We start from the raw sequence: 12,698 nt of genomic DNA, 5'->3' as shown, positions 1-12,698 counted from the left end.
GACCAACTCTGTCAATAATATAACCAGTTCATTAACATTTCTCAATCCAATATGATTTTGATTCTCAAATTTGAAAGCAGGAGGTTGCTGATGGCAGGCTGTACTTGAACCTATCATGTATTTGAGTTTTTTCTAGCTTTCACATCCTTGCTCTTCATTTACTAAAATTATAAAGCTGGCAAACTTCTCAATTTTTAATGTAGTTATTATATACCTAACTAATCGAATCTTAAATTATTACAATGCTATTCAAAGATAATGCTAAACTAATAAGGATTCTTGCTAAAAAAAAAACAGTTATCCTTTGAAATTCCTGCTCTTTAACATTTGCGTATCTCAAACTGTCTAAATTATTTATACTAGAGCAGTAGATGAGTCATAAGAGGTACACACTGCCGTATGATTTCCTGTATTGCGGGTTGTCTATGCTTGTGCCTGAAGGCGCCAACAATGCTGCAATCACCTCCATGCTTTCAGACTGTTCTAAAATTAAAAGTTAATCTTATTGAACTTGTAACTAAAGTCTACAAAATTATTCTCGGACAGCAGAAAAATATAAATGGTGCACATTATCTCATATATGATATTATAGGCTACGTATGTACTCTGCCGAATTTTATATATATATATATATATATATATATATATATATATATATATATATATATATATATATATATATATATATATATATATATATATATATATATATATATATATATATATATATATATATATATATATATATATATATATATATATATATATATATATATATATATATATATATATATATATATATATATATATATATATATATATATATATATATATATATATATATATATATATATATATATATATATATATATATATATATATATATATATATATATATATATATATATATATATATATATATATATATATATATATATATATATATATATATATATATATATATATATATATATATATATATATATATATATATATATATATATATATATATATATATATATATATATATATATATATATATATATATATATATATATATATATATATATATATATATATATATATATATATATATATATATATATATATATATATATATATATATATATATATATATATATATATATATATATATATATATATATATATATATATATATATATATATATATATATATATATATATATATATATATATATATATATATATATATATATATATATATATATATATATATATATATATATATATATATATATATATATATATATATATATATATATATATATATATATATATATATATATATATATATATATATATATATATATATATATATATATATATATATATATATATATATATATATATATATATATATATATATATATATATATATATATATATATATATATATATATATATATATATATATATATATATATATATATATATATATATATATATATATATATATATATATATATATATATATATATATATATATATATATATATATATATATATATATATATATATATATATATATATATATATATATATATATATATATATATATATATATATATATATATATATATATATATATATATATATATATATATATATATATATATATATATATATATATATATATATATATATATATATATATATATATATATATATATATATATATATATATATATATATATATATATATATATATATATATATATATATATATATATATATATATATATATATATATATATATATATATATATATATATATATATATATATATATATATATATATATATATATATATATATATATATATATATATATATATATATATATATATATATATATATATATATATATATATATATATATATATATATATATATATATATATATATATATATATATATATATATATATATATATATATATATATATATATATATATATATATATATATATATATATATATATATATATATATATATATATATATATATATATATATATATATATATATATATATATATATATATATATATATATATATATATATATATATATATATATATATATATATATATATATATATATATATATATATATATATATATATATATATATATATATATATATATATATATATATATATATATATATATATATATATATATATATATATATATATATATATATATATATATATATATATATATATATATATATATATATATATATATATATATATATATATATATATATATATATATATATATATATATATATATATATATATATATATATATATATATATATATATATATATATATATATATATATATATATATATATATATATATATATATATATATATATATATATATATATATATATATATATATATATATATATATATATATATATATATATATATATATATATATATATATATATATATTTGGAATCAGCGCATCACTCGTATTAGAGTCTTCAGTTAATCAAGTAACAAAAATAATTCAAATGGTTTGAAAAACTAACTCACATTATGAAAATACAAAGACAGATAGTAAAATATCACGAATTTATTTGAAGAAAAACATAAACTCAACACCTTTATGGTGTCCTATCTTCAGTGCCAACTTGTGATGGCATCATTTTGTTTCCATCTAAAATAAATATCACCATATATAGAAAATATATTACAACTGAAGAGATTTCTACAATAGCTGAAAAAACAGCTATTTGGCCGTTTTAATAAAGAATTCCTTTGTTTCCCCATGTTCAACCATAGAGAAGAGATAGCATAAGAAGATATCCAATGGTATTGGGCGTTTATGCTTCAAATTTCACTGTTAACTCAAGCCGATAGTCCTAGTAGTTCTTTTTTGTGAAGCTATGCGACGCTGGTAGTCTCTCATACTGTGCCGTTATTACATTCTCACCCCTACAAAACAGTAACAATAGACAGTAGTCGACGGTAATCGGCTTGATTTAACAAGAAATCGGCTTGAAATTGGGAACATAAACGACATTCACCATGGGATATCTTCTTATATATGCTATATTTATCTATTATCCATTTATTTATTCATTCATTCATTTTATTTATTAATCTATTTTATATTATATCTTTTTCGTATGCTATCTTTTCTGTATGATATCAATATTCAATTCAATTCAGTTTATTTCCAAAAAACATAATACACGAATAAGAAATACAATATACAACATATTTTGGAATCCCCCTACTAGACTATCCATCTGTGTGTAGGGGGAGAGTTCCAATTTATACATAATAAGCTTAATCTGCTCATAGAAGTAAATAATAGAGAATACACTTATATTATGGATGTATCATTAATATTCTGATTATAAAATAGATAATATATTGTGCTGATGTATATTTAAGAATGAGTATGTAGGAATATGTATGTAGGAATAAGTATACTTAATACCTTGATTGATTAAAAGAATAAATAAAGAAGAAAAAAACAATATTTTTTGAAGACCGCAGTGGCAGGGATTCTGAGAATGAAAAAAAGCATAAATCAGAAAGGCAAAACAGTCAAATCGGTTATATCAATGATAAAATAAATACCAATCAATTGTCTGGAAACCTTGAAGTCGTGTTGGTCACCAAGCATAACTATATTGGAGTAGTTCTTCTGAAGCTTCCCAACCAATCTGGTACAGCCACCTGTCCACCCTCTTCCTAAACACTACCAAACTAAATGCCTCTGCTTCCCTAATCACCCCTGGCACATTTCTGTACAAGATATGGGCCAGGTATGAAGGATTTGTCAATTCAGAGCCGTGAGTCAGCTGAGGTATCTCAAAGCTGTAATTGGATCTGTGGCGAGTTGAGTAGCTATGGTTAACTGTTTCTCCCAGAAGTTCAGTTTTGTATTTACATTTGACTGAGAACTGTGTCATAACTCACATAAGTTCTGTCACCGCGCCTAGCAGGAGAGTACTGCATGAGAGAGTTGATGCCAGTCTCCAATGCTTTGGGCCAATCAGGGGCCTCTCTTGCCGCTCCTCTCAGCATGATGCTGTAGAGGCCACCACTGGTTCCTCCCATGCTTTCTGATGCCAAACGCGCGGCTTGCAGCAAGCATGCTCTTGGAACCGTGAACGGTAGATTGTCTATGTCGCTTAGAATACCTGGAAACATAATACTGTATAATAGCCTGATAAGAGTATTTATGAAATAAGAAAGTGCGTATTTACGATTAAATCTTAAAAAAATTAATCAAACATTTTTCACAACTGATATTTTACTGGATTATAGGCTACAGGAGTTCAATTTTAATTACCTTCCGCAAAACGTCTCAAAGTAGTTCCAGTGTCACCATCTCCCACACTGTCTAACTCGTTGAGTTTCAATTCATTCTCCAATACTTTTTCAGCAGCAACTTCAAAACAAGTTCTGAAAATTTTTGCTGCTCTAGCCGAGTATTCTGGACCAGATACCTGGAAAATAAACATTTCTCATCAACATACTTGAGAAGTAAAACAGATAACGACATTTAACCAATATTTCAAATTGCAATACGATAGTGGAAAACTATTAAGGATTCAATACGCGATTCATTAATTTTTTCCATTATGAATTTGAAATAAAATGAGTGTTCTTGTTCTTCTTTTATACTTCTATTGAGTTTATTTTAGGATAGTTGAACTTATTCCATGCAAAGGTAAAAGATCATTTTGAAAATATCCAATGTACGATAGCCTATTAAGACTTATTATCTACATATTGTAGCTTTTTGTAGAATATTACCATTTTTTATTTATTATTATATACGGATTTATTTTTCATTTTTCGCATGGTAATATTTGTCCGAGCTTAAGCATAGATTCTATCATAATTGTTCTATTATGGTATACAATTTGGTTTGATCAATTCTCAACTCACCATTAATTTATTCATTATTATAAGGATTTATTTTCATTTTTTGCATGGTAATATTTATCCATGTTTAAGTATAAATAGATTCTATCAATAATTTATTGTTCTATTATGGTATTGAATTTGGTTTGAGCAATTCTCACCTCAACAGAAACTTGTACAATCTCCTTGAAAGATCCGTTTGATGGTTCATAAGAGTACCTGCACCCCGGCCATGATGGGGCATCAGTGCTGGCATCTAAACATTCCAGCCAAAACTTGTTGTACTCAGAAACTTTCAACAGGCATATCTGCATGCCACCCGAGTCTAGAGCAGGCATCAATGTGCCAGCATACATTCGCTTCAGATGGATTCGTCTTGCATCTGCGAAATGAGGAGAAAATTTGTAAGTAAATGTGGGTAAAATTGTAGGAAGTCTAGTACGCCTATAAGCTGGAGTTAAATATGTTCAATACCTTTTTACCTCAACTCGCCACAGTCACTTGGAATTGGGTATCAGATCTATTGATCCACAAAATGATTATACCAGTTCAAACGTTGAACCACAGAGGATAAAGATCGAAAATGTTGTTCTCTTTTCTTTGGTCAAACCCTATTGAGGCGGCACCAGCGGTACTGAATGCATTAATGCTTTAAATATAGTATGTTCATGATGAGTCTTAGAACAAGGAAATAACCACTAATCTATTTTGTATTTTAGGATAAATAAGCTTACGAAGTTGAGTTTCTATTTCGGCAACGGCAGTGTAGAACTCGAGTGGTGTGGTGATTCCTAGAGCATTGACAATGCCGCAGACATCGTCACCTGTCTGAATTTTAATCGCTCTCAAAATTTGATCCAGTAATATTTTTACTAGCTCTGAAACTTTTGCCATCTGAAAAATTAAAGATGTTGCAAATGAGAGATTGTTTGTTTGCAATTCCTGAATCTCTGCCTACATACGATTCCTATTCCAGTAGTACTGTCCCAGTATATTACTGGGTTCGAATCTAACTCAGAAGTGGGGTCGACTCTTGGAAATGTTTCTAAGCCCCAAAAAGGGTGTGTTTCCAATTTATTTGGTAGCAAAAAAACTCAGGAAAATGTTAAAAAGTTTTTTTTTTCATTTTGCCACAAGAGGGAGGCTACCGGTACGGCGTACCAGCGCAAACCGCCACAAAAACAGCACTGCTTAGTACCTTTGTTATTTTATTTCAAATAATTTCTGGTACAGTTACTGTTGTATTAAGATTAAAGAATTAATATTTGCAAAGAACTAATATTACTCTATTATAATATAGTAACTGTAATCTCGGTTATTCATCCTATTATCAAGTGTCAAAATTGTTATATTTTATATTCACTGCATCTTATGTGTTAAGCTAGTTGATGACACAAGAAATTATTGTTACCCATTGGAAAATAATCATAGTCGAAATAATCATAGATTCCTCACTTTTTCTAAATCACTACTATATAAATCAACCTGTTTTTTGTTTGATATACGGCTTAATTAACATAAAGTGTGGCGCCTAAATAATAAAATATTCTAATCCGTTTTGAACAATATTCTATGCTAGTTTCTCTATGAAGTTGATAAGTGATTTCAAGTAAGAGCAGTATGTTACTATTTTTTAATAATTGTTTCAGTTACTATTTTCACTACAAACAATATGTAGGCTTATGATATATATGTGAAAAACCAAACTTGCTTACATAACTGAAACAAATTTAAGACAATTTCAATATCAATAAATTATGCAAGACTGGTAAAATTCTCTACTTCTTGCATACATAATGTATACTTCTTCCAGTATACATTATTGTCTAGATTAATTGAATCTTTTGGAATCTTACTTTGATACTCCTCATACCAGGTTCTCCATGAATGCCGACGCCGAGATGTATTTCGTCGGGAGCTATGGTGACCAGTGCGTGCTGCTGCCCTGGCACTGTACACGAACTAGAGCTGAATCCCATTGTAGCCATGTTGTCAACTATTTCCGTACATGTCTGTTTCAACTTCTCAACATTCATCCCTTGTTGTGCCAAAGCTGCAGCTATCTATATTTATAATGATTGAAATAATAATGGCACATAAAATTATAGAATACCTTGCTGATACTATATGGTGTCAATAACTACGATATTAATTTATAGTAGGCTAGACTAATTCAATTAATTTAATTCTGGAAATCGTTAAATTACACGCCATCCTTGCAGGGACTTATTCGTGACAGCGGGCATTCTTCCGGCTCCCTGTCTGTACATTTATTTTTTGGCGAGTATGGCACTGAAATGGAGAAGTGGCTGGACGACTGGTGCAGACATTCACTCTCACAACACACGCAACAGGGAGATCGTGAGACTGGATGCCCACAGAGCCTCGTATTTTGAGGTTAGCCCACAGCATATCGTCAAAAAGTGTATAATGCTATTCCAATTGAAATTCGTGAACTGAATTCTGAAATAGTCTTGAAGAGAAAGTTAAAATTGTGGTTAAGTGAGAGATGTTTTTATGACATTGGTGAATTTTTGATCTATAGTGAGGTACACGTTATAATGACAGTATTTGATCAACTTTGGTTTTGCTATCCTTGTCTATCATTTGACAAAGCCGGTGGTACTATCCTTTTCCAGGTCCACAACGATACCAATTATGTTTTTGACAGTGTAGAAATATAATTAATTAATGCAGAGAATCGGCATCGCTATTCTTCTATCTTTATCCACTGCCATTATAACGTGGACCTCACTATAGTAATTTACAATATTGTGGTTAAGTAAAAACTCAAACCTTGAATTAATTGTATGATCTTTACCTTTCAAGTAATTTTAGAGTTTTGATTCCACTGTATTAGTTATTCAACTGCAATCTCATCTGTGCTATCAAATGTTTTTCAAATATTCATACTATAATATTACATGTAAGTTTATATTGTGGTGACATTTGTAATGTATTTATGATGTGTATTGTTTCATGAAATGTTTATGACCTGTGTTAATATTGTATCATATACGATGCATAACATGGAAAATAAAATTGAATTGAATATGATAATTATTGTTTCTCATGAATCAGTGACAGAAACACACATAAAAGAGGGTTTCTTATACGTAGTCTTCATTTTTCATTTATAAATAGAGTTAACATATTATGAGGCGCAGAGAAATATAATTTTGAGTAGTGTGTTAGGTATCAATTATTAATAATTGTTTTGTGTGTTAATCTATTTTATATTGAAACCTTCATGTATGTGCTTACTTTAGCAACAAATAATATTCCAACAAGACCTCTCCTAGGTGGTGTATTTTTCACACCAGGCTTATAATATGCACAGTCGTCTCCCACCACAACGGAATCAACCTGAAAGATGAGAATAATCAACCAATCAGTTCTATTTGGCCAAAACAATATTACAAAATCAAATTAAATACAAAACTCCAGAACAGAAGAAAATACACATTCTCATAAAATACTAAGAATAATGGATTAAATAATAAGAAATATTGAAGCATCACTCTATGATTACGTACTTTTTAAAATAAGTTATTATTCCAATCCCTACGTTTTGATTTTGTATGAATTGATCATTGCTACTAATACTGTATTAATATTAAGTCACTATATTAACGTCAACCTGTTCTGTCCATTATTCTTTGAATAGGCTACTATAATTATCTTCAATAAGATGTGTCATTTCAACGTTATGCTACCTAATATATCAAATGATTCTTCCAAAAATAAGAAACTTTACTTGGCATTTTATTTAGATTTAGTTGAACAAAGGAAAATGATAGTATCCATCGTGCTTGTGCCTTAATTGATGAAAGTGAATTCGATCGAGCACCTATTTAATACACACTTTATCAATGAGTAGGCCTAATCAATTACAGTAAAGAGCGTGATTGTTCTTCAATATATTAATTTTGAATAACTTGACCTTAATACCCATTTCTTTAGCCGATTCAATTGCTAATGCAAAATTCAATGTATCTCCACCGTGGCTCAAGATCAGGACAAGAACACCTAGAAGATCAAAATATAATAATTTAGCTGAAGAGGAATACAGTAGATAAATTTGTTTCATTGATAGGTAATTCTTATATACGTTCAATAAAATCACTTATTTGCCTGTTTCTTAATAATGAACCTGGAGAAGGTGTATGCATGTAGAGAATGTTGGAGTGATTATAACTATTTTGGTGAGGGCTACTTATTGTATTTATGTGGAAATTGAAAAATCAAAGTAGGTACCATTTTCAAACTTTATTTTTTATAACTCACGACATGTCTCGACATATTGATGCCATTTGAAAACATGTCTTGAGTAATAAAATAAATAAATATTATTTAGAAAATAGGTACTTTGATTTTCAAATGTCTACATTATGTTAGGGTGATACAAATGGTGATATCTAATTTCCTCATTGATAATGATCGTGTTTGGTTCCTCAAAAAATATACTGGCTTAAAATAGATCCTTGCTGAAATATATTATGATAACAATTCGCACGGAACCTACCTACGGTATTATCAATAGCACTGTAAAATTAAATCATTAAGAAAAATAACGCTGAAAATAACAAAGATTGTAAAAGTTGACAAACGCAAAGATCATACTGTTGAAACGTAGTATCATCATACTGTTAAAAAACATAAAGATTGTATTGTTTTACAGAAGTACCAATTTTATAAGAAGTTTATTGATTTTGAAAAAGATTTTCTTAGAATATCTCACCTTTTTTCTTCACATGACTTGCGTTACAGATTGCTGTCAAACAATTAGTTACGGAAGGTGAAGAAAATATATTGCCACAAGCAGCGGCTGTAAGCATTCCTTTACCTATGAATCCTGAAAAAACAAAGTGAAATATTAAACGAAGTATTATAAAAAACGAAGTATATTAATATTCTAGAATACGCCTGCAGTCATTGCAATAATGGAAACATTAATGGAAACCAAACAGATTGGATGAAAAGTGAATTCTTCCCTCTTATTGCCGAAGTTCTAAAAGGCTTTATTAAAAAATTATAATTCTTATTGACATTATTGTCCTCCAATTTTTACCTGTAGGATAAGGTTCATGTCCTGATCCAGCTCCTGAGACTATTGCCACACTATTAGGATTGCCATCCTGGAAAATTGAAATTATCATTGAAATATTGAAATAGTAAGTTGAATACTTTCTAATTAAAAACGATAATTACCATATCTATTTATGTTGAACTATAAATACGGTAATGATATAATGATATATAGTCATACTATATATATATCGTCATATGATATATAGTCAGAAGTATTTGAATAAGTAAGTCATTTTATGAAAATATTTTTGATAAAAAAAATAGTTTAAAATTTAAAAATAACAGCAAGTAGGTAAAAAATAGCTTTGAGGTGTGTCGACGGGTAGTGTGGAATACTCCCCAAGAAAATGGGATTTAAGGGTGTGTTTTAGGGTACGAACTACTACTATACGTAGTCATACGTTTTAACCACATGCATGTATCTAAATAAACTAATAGACTACAGTAAATTAAAGCAATATGTAGATTATTTTCTAAATACAGAAAATAAAATTAAAAAAAAACAATTTAACTATTAAAAGTAATTTTTGTAGCTTTCTGTAAAATTTAAATTATCATTGAAATATTTAAATAGTAAGTTGAAAAATGCCACTCACTGTCTAGCTCATAGTTATAATTAAGATTATCACTGATAATGGAATAAATAAAATACAATATAAATAAAAAATATAAATCTGAGTAGCCTTTTTAAAATTATTTTGTCACATTTTTTGGCTATATAGGCTTAATGCCATCATCATAATAATGCCATTATCTTATGGCTACTCAGATATATATTTTATTTATATTCAAAAGTAGCCCTAAAGAAAAAAGATCATAAAATTACAATTAAGCTATTTTATTAATTCTCATAGCCTATATATTGCTGGCTTGTACAATATAAAGAGAATATGACACTTAAAACCGATTCTTGTGACTCGACTACAATATAATTAGTGAATGATCTGGTCATACAGAATTTAAGTATTGATTTGTAGTGGAGGGTGTATCCACACCACATACCCTCAAATACATTCTGCTACATCCATTACCAACACTTGTGGGATCAATAAAATGCAACACAGGTAACTTGGTAAACCTGTTGAACACACAACTATCCAGAAGGCAGGACCAAACAGTGACCACTTCTTATAAAAATTCGAACCATCACCTATAATTTCATTTAGACTTTTCAGTTGTCACACAACAGCCACTGATACGGCCTCATCCAACTGCTTCCAACCAACCAGGAGGCAGCTTGTAAAAAATCTATATCCTCATATCTTTCTACATACGCTAATCGTTTCAGGATGAAGAATCAAAAATTGTTTTAGAGTTTTTGATAATAATTTACCTGAGGAAGCAATACAACTTTGGATTTTACATCAACATGTAATCCGGGAAAAGTTTTTGCCAATCCATTCAGCATGTCATTGACACACGTATTAGGACGGTTTACTATTTTCTTGAAAGTGACCGTTTCTCCAAAAGATTGAGACTCTGACATTAGCAGCTTGCTATCTCTGGGGTACATAACCTTCATGTTGAATATGTTTTTCTATATCACTGATTCGTCGAAATTGTGTAAAAATTACAAATTTTATAAGATAAAATTTCTTTAACTTCTATTCCTGCGTTTTTTGTCTTTTAAAAAAATCTAAAGGTTGCAATTTAAAAAACAAATTTTGAACACAATTGATTTATGACAGAATTATGATAATAAATGTTTTATTTTCACATTCGGCTGTTTGTCTGATAATCAGTTGAAACAGCTGAGGAGTATGTCTACCGTCTGCCTTTGAAGATGTAACAGATTCCTGTATAGTATCACCAAAGAGAAACAATGATTATAATTTAAATAGAGCTAGAGCATAGAGCTAGTATTATGAATTGAATACTTTAGCCTACTTTAATACCTAATAAAGGAAAAAGCTTACACAGGCAACATATTGCCTGTGCGAAAGCTCGAGTTGAGTTTATATTGATGAGTGCTATCAAATCAAATCAAATTTATTCACTCGACATTCATACAAAATATTCACAAAAGTATAAAACGACAATAGTAAAAAGTGAACAAGATACTACTCACAAAAAGTAAAGTATGTTACTGGACTTTGTCTGCGATTAGGAGTCGGATGCAAAGTGTTATAAGTAAGATTATTTAATTTATAACTTGATATAGTTGAAGATACAGTAGAAGGAGTTGGGAAGAAAAAAGATTTAGAAATTCAAGTATGATGTAATGAAGATGAAATAAAGGATTGAGTGCAATAAGCTCGCACATACTACAAAACAATGATTTTTGTATCAATTACCATTTTATAAATTCCACTCATTTGTAGAAAAAGAGCAATAAGTGCTTATCAATCTACAGATAAATAATATAATTAAAGTATCAATCAATTCCATAGTCTAGTAAAAGTAAAAGAGCATAAATGGAAATATTATAATAGTTTGAGAATAATTCAACAGAAAGACAGTTATATAGTAAAATTAAAAAATATATTACAGGTTTTGAATCTTGTATTACATTAATTGTTAGAGGAGAGGTTAAAAAATGAGAAATATGAAGATAAGATTAATAGAAAAATTAACAATTTTAAAGAAGTATGTATACAGTTGATAAATTAAGAATATAATAGTAGTAACTGTATAATAATATAGGTAGTAACTGTACTATGTTGAA

The 12,698-nt window shown here is 27.2% G+C and overlaps 2 protein-coding genes across 2 annotated transcripts in view; one reads left to right on the top strand and one right to left on the bottom strand.

Annotated features, from left to right (window-relative positions):
* LOC111047271 (cytochrome P450 4C1-like) overlaps positions 1-12,698 on the top strand; it is a 437,563-nt gene that overhangs the window by 90,282 nt on the left and 334,583 nt on the right. The window lies entirely within an intron of this gene.
* On the bottom strand, positions 5,188-11,722 carry LOC120352291 (triokinase/FMN cyclase-like). Its single transcript, XM_039432229.1, has 8 exons — positions 11,367-11,722; positions 10,014-10,080; positions 9,684-9,797; positions 8,886-8,971; positions 8,207-8,308; positions 6,816-7,005; positions 5,677-5,836; positions 5,188-5,324 (listed from the first exon to the last, which is right to left on the bottom strand). The coding sequence occupies exons 1-7, from the start codon at positions 11,553-11,555 to the stop codon at positions 5,778-5,780; spliced, it is 807 nt and encodes a 268-aa protein (XP_039288163.1). The 5' UTR covers positions 11,556-11,722; the 3' UTR covers positions 5,188-5,324; positions 5,677-5,777.

The sequence above is a fragment of the Nilaparvata lugens genome, chromosome 7, assembly GCF_014356525.2.
Source record: "Nilaparvata lugens isolate BPH chromosome 7, ASM1435652v1, whole genome shotgun sequence".
Classification (NCBI taxonomy): Eukaryota; Metazoa; Arthropoda; class Insecta; order Hemiptera; family Delphacidae; genus Nilaparvata; species Nilaparvata lugens.
Note: the sequence above shows the minus strand (reverse complement) of the source record. Positions and strands in the feature narration are given on the sequence as shown.